Source organism: Nelusetta ayraudi, unplaced genomic scaffold (genome assembly GCF_046127955.1).
Source record: "Nelusetta ayraudi isolate G7.1 ecotype Tasmania unplaced genomic scaffold, CSIRO-AGI_Nayr_v1 ptg000042l, whole genome shotgun sequence".
Lineage (NCBI taxonomy): Eukaryota > Metazoa > Chordata > Actinopteri > Tetraodontiformes > Monacanthidae > Nelusetta > Nelusetta ayraudi.
Genome location: NW_027466092.1, coordinates 15,260,001 through 15,281,690, shown reverse-complemented (window position 1 = coordinate 15,281,690; position 21,690 = coordinate 15,260,001). Strand labels below are relative to the sequence as shown.

At 43.7% G+C, this 21,690-nt stretch overlaps 1 protein-coding gene across 3 annotated transcripts in view; it reads left to right on the top strand.

The window, feature by feature from the left end:
- Window positions 1-1,246: 1,246 nt before the first annotated feature.
- reep3b (receptor accessory protein 3b) overlaps window positions 1,247-21,690 on the top strand; it is a 21,873-nt gene continuing 1,429 nt past the window's right edge. Inside the window, exons 1-7 of one of the 3 annotated variants that reach the window (XM_076034833.1) lie at window positions 1,247-1,629; window positions 6,730-6,802; window positions 11,537-11,613; window positions 12,894-13,014; window positions 13,766-13,879; window positions 15,865-15,896; window positions 17,437-18,729. In XM_076034833.1, the coding sequence (XP_075890948.1) occupies window positions 1,598-1,629; window positions 6,730-6,802; window positions 11,537-11,613; window positions 12,894-13,014; window positions 13,766-13,879; window positions 15,865-15,896; window positions 17,437-17,632 (645 nt within the window). In that variant the 5' untranslated portion in view covers window positions 1,247-1,597 and the 3' untranslated portion in view covers window positions 17,633-18,729. The other 2 variants (XM_076034832.1, XM_076034831.1) reach the window with 2 other exon arrangements.

The following is a 21,690-nucleotide window of genomic DNA, read 5'->3' as shown; positions in this document are numbered from 1 at the left end:
CTTTTTGGTCTCATCTTGCTCACCTCACAAGAGTGAGATCCCCTTTGCCATGCATGAGCATTTTTATAGCTTCAAGTAGATTTTTTTCCCCCTCTAAATCTAATCAAAAGGAAGTTGCTTGAGGTGGCTAGAAAATCTCAAATCCAATCCAATTCAAATACTTACTTAAAACATTCTACTGACACCATCTGAAGCAATGGTAAGAAAGCCTAACATGTTACCAGATGGGAGAATAAACATTTTTGAATGACATATTCAAGTTCAAAAGGATTACAAAAAATGTCTAGATTAGAAAACTACTTCTGAGACACTTTTCTTGCAGCAGACTCTAGTTATGCCTCTTCTGTTTTATGATGTAATATTGTGTTTTATACAACAAAATGTAAAAATAAAATCTAATGTTATAAAACTACTATAAACAACACATTATTGTTTTTTTTGACAACACAGAACTCTGATGTGCAAGATAAAATATATTGCAACATAATATGTTATGTTTCTTCATTTGGATCAAATAATAAAATATAAAGGGTTGTAAAAAAGTATAATTTTCACGAATAAGCTCTAAATGATATACAGTACCTTGTTCAAGTAAAGGAAGTGGAAAATCTTGAGTTTTAATTACGTAAGATTTCAGCTGTAGGCTACATGACTATGCATATGCATAATATTCATCACATTCTAGCTGTGATTATTATTTTCATCGGTCATTGTGACCATTTCCTATCCATAATAATATGATAAGAATTGGCTAAAACGGATAAAATAATGGACTTCCACAACTCAAATTTGAAAGTCCCAACCTCAGGCACAGGTAATTCAAATTAAATTCTTAAATATCTGAATTTGACTCAGCGTACCTAACTGTCCCTATGTCACATTTTCATTTCCCAAGGTTAAATAACGCAGTTTTGCGTAGGCATTGATGATTTAAATGCCTTTGGTGCCAGGGGTTAAATCTGCTGGGCAGTTGGAGGTGGAAATTAAGGAGGCCTAATAGATGTAAAGGGGCAGGCGGCAGGCTGCCCGAGGCCCCGTAGTCTCTCGGCACGGCCCTGTGTGTAAATACCCAGACCGGCCAATAAATATTAACAACGCTTAGACGTTTTGAAGATTCCACCGCTCCCAGGAGCAAGAGGTCACATGACTAAACGCGACCAATCAATTGAAAGTAAATTTTGTCGTAAACACTGTGGTGACAGCCAATCGTAAGAGGCGAGTCGCCCTCTTCCTGGTGACGTCAGTTACTGTGAGGACGCCCCAGTGCCAGTCAGAGCCTGGCTGGGGTGTAGAGAAGAAAAGTGAGGGAGAAGAACATCCGAGAGGAACAGCGAACTAGCAGGAATTCCGCCTAATTAGTTTTAAATGGCACAGCCATTATGGTGACAACACCGGAACAGTGAGACTGAACGCATTTCCCGGCATGTTGGTTGAGCGACGACGTGCGAGATAGCGAGTTAGTTAGCCGGTGTCGGAGTTGCTCACCCAAGTTTTGGCAGAAGAAGTGTTGAGCGGCACGGGCTTAGCAGCAACGCCATCACCGCCGGGGCTCCGGGTCTACGCCTGACACATCTCGACTCAACTCAAGACAGAAAACATGGTCTCCTGGATCATTTCGAGATGCGTCGTGTAAGTACATATCCGTGTGGCCACAAAGAGCGCTTAAAGTAAAACATTTCCACCATGTAAAAATAAAAAAAACGAGGGCAACTAACTGATGTGAGCGTTGGTAGCTCGCTAGGCTAACCTGTTACCTTCCCTTGGCTAAACGGTGACCTTAAAACGAGTCCTTAAGTGTTCACAAAAAAGAACCATGGCAACAAAATACGAAACCGTTTAGGATGAAAATAGTCTTTAGTAAGCATGTTGATAGTACACTATTTTTGGTCGCGGCTCGTATAAAATAGTAGCGCAGTGACTTGTGATGTGTTGGGCTGTATGGCTAATGCTAAGTTGTTTATGGAATATGCTCATTATCTTGCATACCCGTTGGTGAGGTGGAACTTTTCAAGCTTTTACACGTTTGTCTGCTAAGGCGTGTCAGGTGCATCTGTCATGTTGAAGATATTTTTAGCCAGTCCTGCCCAAGTTTCAGTTGGCTCGACCGGGCCTTTCTCATGCAATTTATAGGATGAACCTTTTATTTTGCGACTCGCCTTTCATTTATAAATACCTCAAAAATAGTTGCATAACTTTTTCCAATGGTGCAATAGATGTCACGAATAAAGAGAAAGAGAAGAGGTAAAAACAGTCGTATAAAAATATTCAAAACTTGTCTGAAGTAAAATACAAAACCTTTGGCAACCTTTGGCAAAAGACATAAGAATCTGAATTTTATCTTGAAATTGATTCCCTGTAATTCCAAAATATTTATTTTTGTATATTTGATTGTTACAAAATGCTAAGACCACAGACATGCCAACATTGTTTGAGTAGCATTAAGAATGAACGTAGCTACATGAATCAAACCACAATCAGGTTTAGCTTCATGATGTGTGTGTATAGTTAACCATATAAATTGCTTCTCAGTGCACATCTTTTTTTTTTTTTTTTAGGGTTTGCAGTCTGTCTAGTTCTACTTGTCTCTTGGACTAGTTCCAGTATATCAATCACTTTTTTCAATGGCAGACTCTCTTAAATGTAAAATCTTAAGGTTGTAATCAAATATGAAATGAATCATTGAGAGTTAGAACTGAATTGAAACCAACCATAAGAGACATGAAATGTCACTCAGTCTGCTGCAGCCTCTCACTAAGTTTTTCTTTTTCACATCAGTGAAGGTAAAGGTGTATTTTAATCAATATCGCGTGCAAACACCATCAGCAGCATTCCTTGATCCTTGCCCACAGGCAAATAATGATACGGCACCTGACAGCAACCCGCCCTGCCGGCTCCAGAAGTTTGCTGAGCATAGAAGGCTGAAGTTTACTTTGCCAAGGACAACATAAGGAAAAGCTTCACCAGCTGAGAACTCATGACACGTATTGATGTGATAAGCATACTGACTGAAACTAAAAATAACCATCGGTAATGCTCTAAACTGATTTCTCTTCATTAAGTCAAAATGAAGATAATTAAGTTGCATTCTGCATACGTGTATCACGTCTGCAAAAGTTGGGCCTACATTTCAAACCCACGCATGGCAGTACAGATTGACACGGTCAAAAGAGTTTGTGATCAAGTCGTAAGAATGGACTGTGACAATGATGAAGGAATTTTAGTTCACTGTTTCACACAGTTTTTTCACCATGGAATTGTTAATTTATTGGTAGCCCAAATAGAAGACTGAAATAGTAAAAACTCAGTAGAGACATCAGGCGACACATCATTCACGCTCAATGTCTTTACGAATCAAATTACATGGGTGTTCTGCTCTTTGAATTCTGTTGTTGTTTGAATCTGTGTGTGAGTCCTCACAGCTGGTACTTTGGGTTTTATTTTCTGTTATTAGCCTGTGGTCGAGTGCTGGTTGAAGGGATTTATGTGACTCAGTGTAATGTGTCTGTTGCCTGAGCAGCATCTAATGTGAGAATGTGGCGGGAATTTAAGCCACTTTTGTGTGTTTGTTTGAATATGTGCATGCGCTGCACACACACCCCGACCCTCGTGCACACAATTATGTTGGAACAGTGAAGCGAGTCACATGGTCAGTTGACATGATGGACGACTGACACAAACAAAGTGCGTTGCATTCCAGTAGCTACAAAAGTAAAAGTCGCTTTTTAAAAATTCTGCTTTGTAGGAATAAAGACATATAGATACTATTTACAGATTTATGTGAAGTGAAATCTTTAGAATTGTTACTTTCAAGCTGGTTGCTGTCAGTCACATTTTGGCCATTTCTTGTTTTCATTCCAAGTCGCTATTATCTGTTTCAAATACTAAAAATAGATGTAATGATATACAATTTTTTTTTTTAATGCTGGTCTATTTCAAATAAGCATCTACTTAATGCTATATGTTCTGTATGGTAAAATATCAAAATAGGTTCTATCAGTTGAACCAGGCACTTCAGCTGAAATTGCAATCAAGTCAAATCCATTGCAAATGAAAAGCCAATCCCTGGCCATTACTGAAGGTGTGAGGTTGGTCGAGTGCGTTCGTCTTTGTGGAATCCTAGAAAACATGGAGACAAACATCCTTGTGTATTCTGTTCACCTCGTAAATTTGAAGCTATGTACGACATTGTGGTTTAAGGCATCCAATTTGTAAGCAAAGGACTGAGAACGATGCCTTTCTGATTGTCTTTTCTAAATTTAGCCCGGACTGGTGCATCACAGCAGACCAAAAACAGCTTGTCCTGTCCATAAAACTTCTTCATGAAATAAGAGAAACACCACCCACAACAGTTATTGTATATAATTATGATAGTTTGATAACCATGTTAGCTCTACTGGTTTTCTTACTGTTCCTGTGCCTTTACAACCTTAAAAACCCCAAATTAAGAGGGGCGCTTTCGATGAAACATTAAAAAATATTAAATATAAACATATAACGGTTTACTCCATTATTTAAGTTGAAGGACTGTTTTTAATTTGAAAAAGTATTCAGGAGATGCAGAAACCTGGCCTCCAACTTGTTTCACTCTGTGCTGCAGCAGTTCTTCAAACAATCCCTCTGCCGTGTTTTTAGGGTAAAAGTCATATGATCAAATTCTTTTCCTCAAAAAGCCCAAACCAGATGTGGCCGAGGTTCATATCGAAGACATTTCTTTTTTCCCCCTCCTTTCCCATTGCTCCCTCCCCTTCTTGGTGTGGCCCCCAGTGTTCCACTGCTCTTGTTTTCCCTTCCCCGCAACTCGTTTTGTTGTCATTATACTCTCCCACCTCCCTCCATCTATATGTTGGTTCGTGGCGTCAGGAAACCCAGGAAAATTGACCCGAAGCCCAGAGTCAAGGTCCATCTTAAAAAGCACCGGGGCTATTTTTTCAGCTGCATTGGGCTAGTGTGGGGGAGAGAGTGTTGAAGACAGGAAGAGGAGGAATGAGAAGGGAAACGGAGATCGGGGTTCTCGTATGAAGAAGGGGCCGCGCTTTGCACAATGATGTTGCAAGAACATTTCACTGCCCGCATAGTGTTTTCAGTGTGAGCTCGGTTTGTGGATACCCTCAGCCTCTGCCCGCCTGTAATTACACTGAAAAGACGTTGGCGCACATCTTTGAGGCCCTTAAATTGTATTCCATCTCATAATTAGATGGTCGGCTTGACCGAACCTGCCATTCTTTGGAAGCAGATGAAACGTGTCAGACTCCTCTTAAAAAAGAATGGACGGATGGATTTTTTTTTTTTTTTTTTAAATTACGTCCATAAAAAAAAAACCCAACCCCAACACTGCTGCTCCGGCTGAGTGAGCCTTAATATGTGGCTGTAAGAACATTACACCAGCATTAGGACAAAGTGCTGCTGCGGGAGATGATAGACATTTTTGGATTACATTATCACGGAGACGATGGTAAACGGAGCCCATCTCTGCCATAATGCAGCTGTGACGCGGGGCTTAACGGTCACTCCACCAGCTGGCACTAATCACATGAACTGGACTGGGGGGGGTCAAGCATGTTTTTGGTCTGCGTCTGGCTCCCCAGAGTGAGAAACGTCATTAGGGAGAGGAAAACACGCCTGCACGAGGTGCACCACTTGCACCACTGCATTGTGGGGATCACATTTAAAGAAATGGCCATTTTTTTAATGTTTTTTTTTTTATATATACAGAGTTTGATTTGCGCTTTCCAAAGTTTTTCTCCCCCCCCCCCCCTCAACTTCATTGTTCATGATAATCTGACGTAGTTTATTTCACCAAATTTGGCGGGGTAAATCCTATACAATCAAATAACCTCCAAACGCTCCGTGCAGATGTTCGTCCAGCCTCCTCGTTTGCACCTTCTGCTCAAATACGGCAGAGTAGGTTGAAATTCCAAAGTGTGACAAACAGAATTAGACGGGAAGATGGAGGGTTTGGCAGCTTGTCTGTTTCTATGGCAACAGTCGGAAAATAAACCGCTGTTGCTGGCAGGTCGTCGTCGTCTGCTGCTGCTGCTGAGGGCTGTATCTGTGTACAAGACCCACAACAAAGTGTGCGTCTGGAGGATTACACACCAGCGAGAGCCTGGGTCTTCAGCAGTTCACCATCGACTTAACTGCAGCTGCACTGTCCACTTCTGGAATTACATAACCGCACTGGGAGTTTAAAAAGCCCGCCCATTGATTCGCTTGGTGCGACATCCATTGTATTCGTTCTTTGTACATAATCAGTAAAGCTCTGTTTAGTCAGTGAAGTGTTTGTGTTTCACGGTCACATGACTATCCAGTATGCAGAGCAGGTTGAAAAAAATGTACAGAGCTGATATGAAAGTAAATATTTTGAATTTAAGCTTTTTTAAACCAGCGGTAGCACAGTGGAGTTTGCCTTTTTTCTCCCTTTTTTTTTTGTTTAATGATTATTGATCTCAGTGATTATGCAATGTGGCAAAGAAAACATTGCATTAATAATGACCTCAGCTGTTCTGGGAATGACGAGACTGAATCAAGTAAAAGATATCTGGTTCTACTTGTGCTTGGCAGCGTAGCTGTCGTGCAGGTTTTGTGTTGCCCACACAAAGAAGTGCGAGTGACTCAGTGAGGCGCAGTAAGGGCAGAACATGGGTTGGGACAGAAGGTTCGTGGACAAATGGAGTTCTGAGTCATTTGCTTGAAACCGTGTTCTAATGTGTGTCATGTCTCTATCTGCAGGCTGGTGTTTGGGACTCTGTACCCGGCGTACTACTCGTACAAAGCTGTCAAGACCAAAAACGTCAAGGAATATGTAAGTGGATGTCTCAACGTGTTTGCTGTCCGCTTGTCTTCGCACGCAGGCGTTTATCCAGCCTGCATTCAAATAAATCTATGGTGAAAAGCATCAAGGTTTGGAAGGTCCCATCTTGTACTTGTTTCTGTAGCTGCATTTTTTTTTTTCATCATTTTCTTTTCTTTGTTTAGAACAGATTCTCAGTCATAATGTAAACCAATGCCTTTATTACACCATTGTGCTGAGCATAACACAGAAAGAGACAAAAGCGGTTTAAACCAGCTCGGCACTTCTTTACAAACATAAAAAAACCCTTGTTAGTATTTCACAAAAATGTTTTACTTGTTTTGTGGTCAAGTTACTTTTTGCCTGAATATTTCCAAGCGTAATCAGAGCTTCCCACTTCCTGCTATCATTTTTGCATAACTGATGAATTGTACAACCACAGTCTCTGTTTCAGAACCCAGTGAATTCTAATGAGAACCTGCACATACAAAGAGTTAAAAGTGCTGAATGTGACCTGGGTGATGTAACAGGAGTCAGTCAGAGTGAAACCCTTAACTGAGGAGCCTGTGCTGCTGCTGCTGCTGCTGCTGCTGCATGCAGCTGCATGCAGCTTTTACACACTGGCTCAAGCCTTCAGACATGACGAGCTGTGACTTTTCCATAAGCTGTTGTCTCTACAAGCGATCTCGTGCTCTTTTCACTGAATGTGAAATCTTCAGCTGCAAGAATGCAGTTGAGTCGGCACTGTTTGGCGACTACAGTCGTTCTAATTCTGTGCACAGAATGACAAACGTGTTCTCTTCAAACCTTTAAGTGTTGCCTCCTCACGTCGGGCCAAGTACACTCGCACAGCTTCCTGAAAGGTTTCCCTGAACTGATGTGTGGCCGCGTCGTTTCCGTGAGAAAGGTCGCAATTGATCCCAATAGAACAGAATCTGTTGTTCTATCTAGAATATCCACGGGTGATGTGACTGAGATTCTACTTTTGTGAGAAAGAGGAACATTAGTTTGAGGAGAGAATTCCCATCTGTGGGACCACGCAACTGTAAAAATATTTTCCATTCAGTGCAAGGGTGTCAAAGCAAGTGGAGGAGAAGCAGGTGAATCTGCTGGACCTGGCGCGTCACTTAGGAATTGGACACTGTTGCAAACACACTGGTTAGATGGGACTCTCCATGTCCATGTCCATGTTCAGGAACAATTCATCAGGATGCAGTAGTGGTAGTAGCGGTAGTAGCAGTAGCAGTGTATGTAAAAATGGGGTGCAGACCAAATGGTAGGTCAGTGCGAGCAGCGTGAGAAGTCAGCAGAACTGGTTGGACCAGCTGACCTGTGAGCCCTGGAGTTGTGCCTCAGGTGTCGTGCTGTCTTGCTAATACAACAGAACTCTGAAAGCCCGGGTTGGAAAAACACACAGATGTGCTGCACGGCATGCTCTACTCGTAATGAATAACAACAGAGAAAGAAAATATTAAATGAAAACCCAAAAATCTCAATTTGATAAAAACAAAAACAGAATTTGGGAACAACTTGGACTTGACGGAAACCAGAGAATGATGGCAGCAGCAGCCACAGCCGGGCCTGTTCTCACTAGGTGTTCTGCTTTTATGTTTGAAGCTAAAATTGAGACGGACTCGGTGCTGGAGCCGGAGCGCTAAGTGGTGTCACGCAGTTGTCCTTACTATAATTACAGCCTGTTTGCCGCAGTTGCAGTGCCCATGGTAAATGACTGTTGAAAGGCATTGCTCTAAGGACTATTTAGTAGCTGCTTTTATCATCCGCACGCGTGTGGTGAATTTGAACAGGAACGGGAATAGATCCACCACGCGCCTTGCAATTTTGGTCCAGACGGAACCTTTGTCCCCTTTTGAAGGATACAATTCTATATTTTATCAATTATTGGGCTAATTATTTCATTATTTGCACACAAAATTCAAAGTTGAATAAAACTCAACGTGGAATAGAATAGAAAAATGTTGTTTTTGAGTAAAAAGAGAATTCTTTTCATTTGAAACGGCTCCATAGGGACACAACGCAATTAAAACCCCCACCTAAACAGTCGAAACACACTCCACTGCAGAGAAAACACAAACAGATACAGCAAGGTGCGCTGCTCACCTATTTGTATCTGTTGGAAGTGGAAGCACCTGTGCCAGGTGGCTAATGACGCTTCCCACTGTACCACTGTACCAGCTTGAACACAGTGAAGCTCCACCGTGTCATTATTCATTGTGTTCAAACATTCTGTGACTTTCCAAACGGAGAAAAATCTGTAATTCAAGTGAATTTCCAGGCAAAATCCGCAGAAGGGTTTTAATGGAAAAGTTTGCATGGTAATGTTTTGTGGTCTGAAACAAGCCCGAGGCTTTTATCTGACTTTCTGGCTGCACTCACTCCAACAGAATTCAAATCTAGCTGTTCTAAAAATGTTTTCCAGAGGCCTTGGTGCCTTTTCATGGTTATTTTGCCTTTATATTAGGCTGCGGTTCATTTGGGTGAACGCTTAGTCAATCTTTACTGCGTCGTTCAGACTTTGACTAAAACGCTGCACTTAAAGCCCCTCCGCAACCAAAGGTAACTCGTTTATCTGGCAGGACTCTCTTATTTGTCAGTCATTTCAATATTTATGAGTCACTTAAATGAATAAAACTCTTTATGTACGTACGGCGGCAAACTTTTCCATCGGGCTCGGCCGTTGTTAAGAGCTGACGTTGAGTATGTTTCTCTTAATGGACGGCAGTTATTCACAGTGGGGAGCCGCTAAATGTCTGCTGCTGCCCCAGGAAGGCAGGATGGCTCCTCTGTAGTTCTCCCAGGTCACATCATAATGTTCCTTGCTGGTGAAGAGATGAAGGTGGTGGGGGGAGAGGGAGGTTCAAGATTCAAAATTCAAGAACTTTATTTGTCACATGCTCATAGGATGTGCAGTGAAACATAAACGTGGCAGGACTCTAGTAGAGATAGAAAATGATTGATTAATTTGTTCATCGTTAGCTGATTGACCTTATCGATCGATTAACGATTAATTGGTAAGCGGTGATTTTTTTCTGAGATGAAAAATGAAAAATGTGGAAGAAACACATTATTCGACCCTTAAATAATGTTGTGGTCCAATGTGACCCATTTCACATAAAAACACCCTAAACATTTCTCCTCTGACTTTAAGTTGACTTCTAATGGGTCACATTTCAACTTTTTTGAAAAGAAAGTTGTTTCAAAGTTACTTGTTCTTGAAATATTATGACCATCACAGTATCTACAGGTGAATTGCTCCTTCCTGCCACTACACTCACTGTTATATTAATGATATTAACTACCCGTGTAAAAAATGTTCAATTAATTGCGACTAATTTAATTGATTAAATTCTTAATTGACAATTAATCATTAATTGATTAATTGTTAACATCCCTATTTCCCAGAGTTTGTGCAAAGAGCAAAAAAAGCAATATACACAGTCAAGGAAGCAGCAGCAACAGTCTCAGTATAACACTGTGTACAATATACTCTATGTATGTATGTATGTATGTTTGTAAAAGAAGGACACAGTTAACAAAGGCATTAATATTGAAAAATCTGTTGAGTGTTGAAACGATTGTAAAAGTGACTAAAGTGACTGAAAGTGTGTACAGCATGTGAGTGTGTGAGAGCGTAACCTGTCTGGTGCATTAGGCTGTTGTAAAGGAGAGCGAGCAGGTAGTGAAGGAGGAAGCAAAAGGTGACGGAGACATTATTGGACTCAAAACACTCCAATCTAATTCCCGTCTCATCTCGCTGCCCCGGGGCTTCCCACTCTTCCTCCTTCGCACGCATCTCTCTCCCGTCGTCGCCCCGCGTCTGCGTGTGTGCCAGTTTGCAGCGGGTTCACCGAGAGGTCACCAATCAACAGCAGGGTCGTGACGACAAGGCCGAGGGTGCAGCAGCAGCAGCAGCGTGCTTCACGTCTCCCTGATCTGCAAACGTGTTTGTTTTTTTTCAACTCTGCATTAGCCAGAGCGCTGGCGAGGCAGGTGAACGTGCACATGCGTGCTCTCTGTCTCTCTCCCCTGCCCTCCCCTGTTCACACACGCGCATGCACGCTCTTGACATTGCATTAGCTAGTCAGTGTGTTCAGTCATGCAGCAGCGGCCGGGCCTTGCTAATACCTCAGCCTGCCATGTGACTGTCTGCCTGCCTGCCACTGTGCACTACTGGCTTTGATATGGAAATCCAGCCAGAAGAGCCTGGAAAGCCCTTAATGAGGGACAGAGAAAGCGGAGAGAAAATCAAAGAGCATAAAAAGGAAAGGAGGGGGAGAAGAAGAAGAGGAAGAAGAAAAAGTCCCAAAGTTTTGCGCATCGCTGCCACTTGACTGAGAAGAGGAAGAAGCACGGGGTGAACAGACAGAAGGAATGAAAATTCTGCCAACCTTTAATATTTTATTTTAGTGTGGAAATGTCTGTTCTTTGCACTTGACTTTAAAACTAAGCTGTTCCCTGGAATTACTCAGACTAAATAAACAATAGTCTTTGCATTCAACTTTCTCTCCTGCTTTATTCAGACTAAAATTGAAGATTGTGTCTTTCTGTTTAGGGAGCATGGGCAACAGATGCACAGTGTACTCACTCTTTTTACATTAGGTCTTTGTTAAATGTAGATAGAATCACACGCCCAGTGCTATTGCTCTCTGATGCAACTGTGCTACTCTGCCTTGGTTCGTTCAGCAGGTTAATATTCATCTGGTGTTTGCTTTATTTGTGTCTGTTTAGGTGCGATGGATGATGTACTGGATCGTTTTTGCTCTCTACACTGTCTTGGAGACCGTCGCCGACCTGACACTGGCATGGTGAGTTCACGGTTCAAGGAGACCTACAGGTGTCTCATGGCAAACTTGTTTGTTTCCAGGACAGTTTCACTATGAATATTGGTGTTAACTAATTAACCAGAGCCTGACCTCGAGCTTTACTTCCACCTACTTATCTGTGAGCCAATTGCTCTGCTGACTTGGCAGTCATGCCTCATCACTGTGTGCGCTACAGTTTCCCCAGCAGGAGGAAGTCGGGGATTCCCACCACGACAAGCAGACTTGTGTTCATCATGAAGTCCTCGTTGTTTTCCCCCTTGAACTCTGCTGAGCACATTGCGACATTTAGTTTGAAAGAATTCTCTATTAACTGCCATTTTCTGCACACTGGTGTGCAAAACGTGCCAAATGCTAGGAAATGTCACTTAGTTTGCTTACATGGACTTGTTTTTCCCCTGTTCACGGGTTAATTTTACAGAAATTCTTTATTCTGCAGTGGTGGAAAAAAACGTTTTTGGATACCTTGTGAATTTTGATGCACTCTGTTGAACTAAGAATCTCTTTCAAGCCTCCAAGTAGGGTTTAATTTAGTTCAGTCACCAACATTTACCCACATGCTGCACATACACTGTTCTGTCCTGCTCAGAACTGGATGTTTCAGCAAGATGACTTTGTCCCTTGCAACACATGCAGAGCACAATAGTATGAGAATTACAGCATTTTAATTTTCTTATTATGTCTCATTAACAATAGAAAACGAAAGAATTCCCATTTGTTTGTGTATCTCAGGTTGTAGCACAACCTTTTTAAACACACAAAAAATCTCTGGCAAATATTTATTGACAATAATTGGAATGGAGTAGAATTTTGAAGGTGTCTTTTTTCTGCTGTTTGTATGAATGAAAATGTTGGTGCTAAGCCTTCATGACATTCAGATCACAATTTGAACTATCTTGTCGGGTTAAAATGAAAGGTTCCATATTGTGCAAAACTAATTGCACACTTTTCAGAAAGTGTGTCCTAAATGCGTAACTAGGCTTAGCATCTGTCTCCTTCCAAATATATGGAAAGTACAACCAAGCATTGGTATTAGAAGGAAGCCAAAACACAATTTTTGCAGGAGGCTGTAAACTGAGGTCTAGATATGAGGTGGGAGGAGGGTTGTCTGTAGAATCAAACTGAAGAACTTGTTGTTTTACTGGAAACTTTAAAGGTCGCTTGACCAATTTGGAATAATAAAGACAGATCTGAAAATCTTTCCAAGACCTTTAAATTTCAGGACCCCCTTTATCATATGTTTCATTTAATTTTCTCCCCTATAGGTTTCCCTTGTACTATGAGTTGAAGATTGCCGTTGTGATCTGGCTACTGTCCCCGTACACCAGAGGAGCAAGTCTTATTTACAGGAAGTGCCTGCACCCGCTGCTGTCCTCCAGAGAGAAGGTGGGATTGTTATGCAGCTTGTTGCTCGGTGGCCAGGGCTGACGATACCTAATTAAAGGAGTGTTCCCTCAGCCCTTACCACCCCTGCTGTCAGCGCCTTGAAATATTTCAGCCCAGCTACTAGTGAGCAACGCTACGTGGGATTTGCTACCTCTCTTAATAAGAGTGGAACCAAGTGTAGGAGCGTTTGCCTTCAGTGTGTATTTGTTACAGCATACTGTATATGTACATATATATGTACTGCATAAGTATATACTGTAGGTATATATATATATATGTGTATATATATATATATATATATATATATATGTGTGTGTATATATATGTGTGTATATATATATATATGTATATATATGTGTATATGTGTATATATGTATGTATGTGTGTATATATATATATATATATATATATATGTGTATATATGTATGTATGTGTGTATATATATATATATATATATATATATATATATGTATGTATATGTATATATATGTGTATATATATATATGTATATGTATATGTATATATATATGTATATATATATATATATATATGTATATATATATATATATATATGTATATATATATATATATATATATATATATATATATGTGTATATGTATATATATATATATATATATATATATCATTTACACCTTCCTCTAAAAAATGCATTAACGATCACATTGCCTTCACGCCTTTTAATCCATGAAGCAGCGTGTGGCTCAAAGTGTGTTTGGTGTGTCCTTGCAGGAGATAGACGAGTACATTGTGCAGGCCAGAGAGAGGAGCTACGAGACCATGGTCAACTTTGGCAAGCAGGGCCTGAGCATCGCAGCCACGGCCGCCGTCACTGCAGCTGTCAAGGCAAGCCAACACCACCATCCTGTCCTGTTAAACCGTTTTGCGGTCTAACTGTGGTTTACGCAATCATGTAACTGCAGTCTTTTTTGGGTTTTTTTTAACTGCAATGCTGTTTACCCCCCCCCTTCCCTCGAATATCAGCACTATTCTGGCTTTGACAACTTGTTCTGTCCTCTCCCTGTCTGTGGTCTTTCATCCGAGAACAACAACGTTGTCTCCGTGTGCCGCTTGCTGCATTCTCCTGTCCTTTTGTGAGAAACTGGGCAGACATTTCCAGAGCACAACAGCGCCCTCTACCTGTTCTACATCAACTAAAGCACACGGGAGAGAACAAAACCAGTTTCATCAGCATTGCATGAATACCTGAGAGTATCAGATAATCCCTGCTGATCTCCTGTCTAAGGCTCGGCTGTGCCGAGTTAATCCCAGACAGTGGGAACCCACTGCTAAATAGGGTTAACTTTTTACACCCACGTTTACAACAGAGGCCATCCAGCGGTAACGCTGCGCAGGGAAATTCATCTTAGGGGAATTTGTTTTCATTTTTGCTAAATCAAACAAAATCTGAATGGGTCATTAATATGTAATTTATTTAAAGTGAGATGAGATATTTTGGTGTGTTTGTGAGGAGTTTAAAATTATTTAGTTTTCGCCCACAAATCTTCATGCTAAGAGTCAGGCAGTAGCTGCTTGAAATTGCTGTTTTTTCATCAAGTGTAGTAGTGTAGCAGTAGCAGCAGCCGCTAACTTCCCCCATGTGAAGAGGTATACAGTATTTAGACATTAAAAAATGAGTGTTGTGCAACCCTGGCATGAAATGTGCTAAGCCTGGGTACATGTTCCCCCATGTGGTTTTTCTATTTTGTTTCCTTTTTTTTCACTAAAAGACATTTAAAAAAACATTCTTAAACAAATTTGAGTCAAAGGCCTCCTGCAGTTCCAGTGCTGGTTCAGAGTCAGTGTGAATGACTCACTAAAGCTCTAAAAGAGTTGAGGGAAGAGTGACTGGGCCACGCAGGGAGTAGAGCTGCTGCTCTCTTCATCTTCTGAGGAAGCCCACCGAGTCGTGTGGGTGTCAGCTCATCATTTCTGTGACAGAAATAAATATGGCGAGGTCCATTTTAAAAGGGCAACGCAAAATCGCTTCGCCACTTTGCAAGATGTCACAGTTTTGTGTGGCTTGTGCACCACAACAGAACGTCTCTCTCCCTGCGCTCCCTCATTTTCACCCTGGACCTTGACTGAGCAAATGTTTCCTCCAGTTCCAACCTTAACCTTTTTTTGTAAATGGTGGAATCAACATAATGTATTTTTGAACCACTCTTTGTGGCATTTTGTGTGGAGGACACACAAGTAAATGATCAGAAAATTCCGACCTGCTTGTATTTTCAGAAACCTCGAGCTGCATGTTGGCTGAAACACGTCTGCTTTCTGTTCCCACATCTACAATTAAAAATAGAGGATGGCATCTTTTATTGCCTCTCACATGAGGAAGCAGCTCCTAGAGAGCTGCAGGTGTGCTGAAACTGTCACTTTGCACCCTCACAAAGACCCCTTTGCACCATTTAAACAAATAATTGCTCTTTTTAGACTAACAATAACCATCTCTTTCTCTTTTTATGACTTCTTCTTTTAATTCCTGTCCTGAGGCACTTTTCTTATGTTGACTCTGTCCTGATGTCCTTTTTGTTGGAGGTCAGAGCTCTCTAAAACGACCAGATAATTGCACATTAATGATTTTTTGTTGTTGTTGTAATGCTGTAGTCATAGCAACACTAATTTGCTACCAGTGGTCCCCATGAGGATAGACATCCTCTTGCTGATGCAAAAAACATGCACACTTGAGTATCTTGCCTATGTGATCCACTGAAGAAGTATTTGGAGCCAAAAGTTTATTTTCCTTTTTTTTTCTTTCTTTCCTTTTCTCAGCACCAAAGCTAACTTTCTTCCTTTCTGTTTCTTTGCACTGATATCTTTTTTTTCTTCAGGGTTACTGTGCTTCGCCAAGAGACTCTGGGAGGTAAAAAAAAATAAAAAACGAGAAAAAAGAAAGTCTGTGTATGCGGCATGAACAGACCATTACTACCATAGCATTGGTTCTGATGTCTCACTATGGGAAAAGCCCCCTTTGCGTATTCACACAAGCCCTGATGGGGGCGGCATGGCTGCCTTCAGACTGCAGGCGAATCTGATTCCAATCAGATTCCTTCTCAAATCCGAATTTTAGGGCTGACTGTCCACACCGCTTTTAGCTAGTGTCCAAATGGGGTCTGGCTCTGTTCAGACCAGGCCACATTACTGACCCATCTGACAGGTTGCTGTAGCAACGTCGTTGGAGCGGAGCTTCGTCCAGGGTAGCGTGTAGTGTGTGACGTCATATCATTGCGACAGCGGCACTTGTTGCGATACATGCCCTAGAGCTTGGCTTGAGTGGAGCTACGGTATCTGCCCACACACTGATGAACCAATGAGTTTCCTCCTCTGTCCAGGGACTGCTGTTCTACTTCTTCTGTCTGCTCCATTACGTTCCAGCTCGGCACCTGGAATGGCGCATTGGGTCTTGCGTCGCGTAGAGTGACGTCACGGACAGTCAAAACCAATGGGTGTGTTTGGAGCTGTTCACACATCTGTCCAAATGCCATTTGAAACTACCTCCTGAAGGTGTTTTCAATCTGTTTTGCAAAAATCGGATTTCATGTGATTTGTGACTGTTCAGACTTCAAAAGAGCCATCAGGTTCCAATCTGGATGGGCTAGAAATTGGATTTTGGCTGGCAGTCTGAATGAGGCTAATGACGGTTTAACACATGGGCATGTCAGGACGTCACCCTCGACGTCGCAGCTGGGGCTCACATGGACACTGTGCTGTCACACCAGGCTGCTCTGAAGAGTTTGTCGACTGACTCAACTCCCAATCGAACTCCCTTGTCAATATTTTTCCTCCGTCTTCCGTGGAGGGGGAGGAGTTCCAGTCGCGTCAATCGGAACAAAGTTCAAAATCTTTGTCTTGGGTTGCCAGCTCGTGGTCAGACCGCAAAGGCTGCACATGAGTGAGTTTCAGTCTTTCCGACTGAGGCTCAGCTCGAGGGTCAGTGTGTGTGATCATGCACTCTCTCGTGCGCTTTATCCTTGGAAACATGAGTGTTTCCTGGTGGTGGCCGCGCCTTGGATCAAGCCTCCTTCAAGGCAGTGGTTTGCCGACTCATTCATCTGGCCTGATGGCCCATCCAGGCCTGATGCACTTTAGAAACGCTTCTTCTTCTTAGACAGTTGCACCGCCTCGGTGTTTCTGTCTTCAGAGCTGGACGTGACCTGCACGTCTTTTCTGTGATATATAGTAATGATAACGACTTGGACTTGCGTAGCGCCTTCCAAGGAACCCCAAGGACGCTGTACATCAGCCAGGAAAGATTTTAGATGCCAACAGCCGGATCGGACAAATGTCTTTTCAGATGAACAATTGCTGAACAAATGCTTTTAAGTCTTTAGCGGTTGAACTCTGAAGTTCACACAGAGTGCTGCCGCTAATCCATTGCTTTCCTTTTTTGGGGCCTTCTGCAGCTCCGGGTTTGGATTCCTTCTGAGCTCAGCTCGTCCTCTTCCAGCCGCCTGCCTGACGGTTTCCCACAGTGAGACATTGGAATCAATGCAGTGGCAGGTCATTTTAGGTTACTCTCATAAACCCGGTTCCACGAGTAACGTGAGTGACGTGTGTTGTTACCACATTGCCCCTGGTGAGGCCAGAAGGAGTGAATGAAAACAAAAACCACATTGCTGTGACTCAGTCGCACAGGCAGAGGTCTGGCGCTGATATCACAATTAGAGGCCAATCAGCGCTTAGAAAAATACCTCACTCACGCTAGTCACACTGAGGGACACGAGAGTAACGTTGAGTTTTTCATTTCATACCAGCCTTGTCCTCCCGTCACATTTGACACTTGTCATCTTTTCCCAGTTATTAATGTTAATTGAGCTGCTGTTTCCCATCATCACTGCTGTTGATACACAATATTTCACACAACACTTTACTAAGTCTGCAGCCTTTTCAAAATGTTTGTCTGTGACTGTTTTCACTCACAATCATTTTGTCTTTCTTATGTGTTGTGTCTTTTTTTTTTTTTTTTTTACTTCTTTGGGCCATTTTTCAATCTATTTTCCCGACTTCACCATGACACCTTTTGATGTTTCACCCTGAATCTCCCATAATGTGCGTGTCGGGCAAATGATGGTTTTAGTCCGATCCCAGCCAGGCTTTAAGAGGGACAAAATGAGCATAATCTGATGTTACAGTCTTAACGTCAACACGAGGCAGCTTTCAGAAACGAGCTCTTTGACAGAGTTGTTCTTTTTCTGTCCATTGGCATCACAGTGCCGCTGTTAGTCCGTGTCCTTGACTTCGGAGCTCTGATGGGCCTGTCCCGTCACTGCTGGTCGCCGTTTTTGAACGACAGCAGAGTAATCAGTCATAGTCATCGTATCATTTCCAAAAGCTCCGCTGATAAAACTGGAAGTCATTAGCCTCTTGTTTGAGGAGCGGCTGAAGTAAAGGGGCCTCATTCCACGCTGCCGAGCTGAAGAAGAAAAGAGCCGCCCAGAAACGGCTCATCATCAAGGACTTTAGTGGGAGCGCTGAAAAGCCGAGCAGCGGTTAACATCAGCGCAGCTGCGCACAGAGGGAACATTACATAACTGTGCTTCCATCCAGCTCTTTAATGGCAGTGGGAAAAGTGGAAGGAAAAAAATTACTTTCTGACAATCAGGAATTGTCAACAAGGCTGCAAGGCTGTGTTCCTCAGTGGAGCACTGTCTGTGATGTCATATAAATCTCTCTGTGTGTGTGTGCGTCTGTGTGTGTGACAGGGTCAGGGAGCCATCACGGAGAAGCTGCGCAGCCTCAGCATGCACGACCTGACGCAGATCAGCCAGCAGGACGAGCGAGGGGGGTCTCAGCTGTACCAGTACAGCTCGCACGCCGGCAACCCCGCCGCCGTCAGGAGGTCCCGCAGCACCGATGGCGCAGACGACCCCGGTAAGCGCGCACGCGGTCGCGAAAAAAGACGCCGGTGTCGGCTCCAGCCAGAGTCGGTGCGGCGTCTCGGCCCCTGAAACAAACAGCTGCAAGGTCAGAAGGTCGAGGCCGCGAGGGCTCGCTGGTCGCACCTCCACGCTGAGACCTGCAGGGTTTTAATGGAGTCGGTTGATGGCAGATGATTGTCAGATGATGATACGACGTGAAAAAGTCTTAGACACTCGTTCCCTCCTCCCTAGACAGGGAGTTCTATGTAGCCAACTATATAGTGCACTTGTTTGCCAACTTACGAGAAAATCCAACCTTCGCCGTACTTAGACACCGATGGCGCTGTGAATAATGTCATTGTGTTTGTCTTATTAAAACGTACCATTAGCAGGTGGTTAGAAATATGTTAATAAATAGATACATAAATTGATTTACAAACGTATATGCATTTTTGTGCCAAGGACATTTCGTACTAAGCGTCTTCCCACATTAATTAAAAATAACACTCGTCTCCTCTGGCCTTTTTTTTTTTTTACCTTCTAGCTGCTTTACGATTACTCCTAGAATTTCGCAAAACCTAAATATTGCATCATCAAACTGGTAATGGAAACACCTGAACTTGGTAAAACCTCTCAGTTATCACTAAAAGGTTTTTTCGCTGTCATGAGGTGCTTTTTCAGACGTATCCATATAGAGGTATATCGCAAAAGTGTCATGGAAAGACGAAAGACTTTTTTCGCATCACCGACTGACGCGCGGGGTCACGTGACCAGTTCACTTCAAGTGATGATGGCGCAAAAGCAAATGTAATTCTCGTAACATCTTGTCCCGCGAGATTTCACGAGAATTACGGCTTATGCTCTTCACACCATTCAATTGAACTTTGTCGAAATTCTAGAAAGATCGTTTTTATTTTGTGAAAAACTGTAATGGAAGCGCAGCTAGTGTCAGCATGACTGCAATGCATGATGGGATATATTGCCGTGTTCGTGACCATCAGTCTGTGCACAACTTTTAGCGATGCATTGTGGGATACATTGAGTGGACTATAAAGTGAATACCGCTGTTCCCTCAGGAGTCGGGCACCAGATACCATATATGTTTTCTATATGGACATGATATTATATATTACCTATATAGTGAGTGGGGGGTCCTGGTGTATATACAGCAGCAGCCAGGAGACGGACCCTCCCTCTCAGTCAGTTGGATGTTCTGGGTTCTTTTTCCACATTGTGGATGATTTAAACTAAAGAAGACGAGAACACATGTTGGATTCATGCAGTGGACAAACCAACCAAGCAGGCGGGCTGTGATGAGTCTCGGCGTTCAGCCTGATGACACAGCGCAGAAGGACTTCCAGAGGTCCTGAGTGCTCGCTGGCTGCTCCTCCTTCACTCAGCGCTCCAGCACGGCCCTGCCAGCCGGGGGGGGGGGGGGTCGGACTTGAAGCGGTGCTCCGTCCTTCTTGTACGAGTAGCTTCTAGAGGGTCGTTGTCCTGCTGGGGGGTGGAGGGCTGAAACAAAGAATGCTGCTGCCACCGAGCCAGGGGGTGCGTGTCGCTGCAAAGCGCCACCTTGAATTTTCAATAAATCAGCCATACTGTCGTGGAGAGCGCAGCAGCAGCAGCAGCAGCAGCTCCGTGTCACATCAAGACGCGCTTTGACAATATGCTCTCCAACAGTTAAGTCCCAGTCCGTGCACTGGTGGTGGTGTGGTGGTGTTGTCAGGCAGGGGGGCAGGGGGGGTCAAAGGATGCGACTGTAGACTGTGGTTGAATATACACGTCAACTTCCAGCTCGCTCCTCCACCACCTCCCTTTGTTCTAGTCTTCTCTGCCTTGTCCCTGCCTCGCTTGCTTAATGAGAGCCGCTGCCACACTGGCATGTTAATGAAAGGTGTGTGTGTGTGTGTGTGTGTGTGTGTGTGTGTGTGTGTGTGTGTGTGTGTGTGTGTGTGTGTGTGTGTGTGTGTGTGTGTGTGTGTGTGTGTGTGTGTGAGACACACACACATACAGAGAGGAGGGGGGGGTGACTTCCCAGCAGACAGTGTGGATGAGATGAGGTTGGTGGGGATGCTGCTGGAATGTCAAATACACCCCCTCCCCCCTCCCTCCTGCTTCCCTTCCCTCTGTCTCTGTCTCTCTCCCCCTCCCCCTCCCCCTCCCCCTCCCCCCACCTCCTGCTTCCCTTGTCAATATCCCTAGGCCGGCAGGCAGCAGGCAGTGCAGGGGGCAGAGTGGAGTGGAGGGATGGAGGAGAGGACAGAGATGGATTTCTGGAGGGGGGCAGAGTGGAGATGCGAGGGCTGGACCAGCACAACTGGCTGGATGGATGCAGCCAGTGTGGATGACATTAGCATGCAGAGAGAGAGAGAGAGAGAGAGGGAGGGAGACATTAGGTATTCAGCTCAGCTCAGCCACCGGGGACTCGGCTGGGATGAAGAGACGGGGAGGAGGAATGAAAGAGAGACGTTTTCACCTTCTCACCAGCGGCCGTGCGAGAGCCCCTCGCCTCCTTTGAGGATGACATCATGCCACCGCGGGGCGGAGACCCTCGCCGGCGAGCGGCGACCGTCTGCACGTGACCGACGACGTGGAGCCGCCCCACTCGCTGTCACCGTGGTGCCGTGGCGGAGATCATCAGCCAAGACGCTTTGTTCCACAGCGGCACCCAAGAACGTTGACTGGACGGCCCAGTGGGAAGTGTTTGGGAATGGGGAGGAAATCAGTGGAAGGCAAAGCTTTCCTTCCACTGAGAGCAGCCTCGGTGCTGTCACTGTGTCACTCGGACAATGGGAG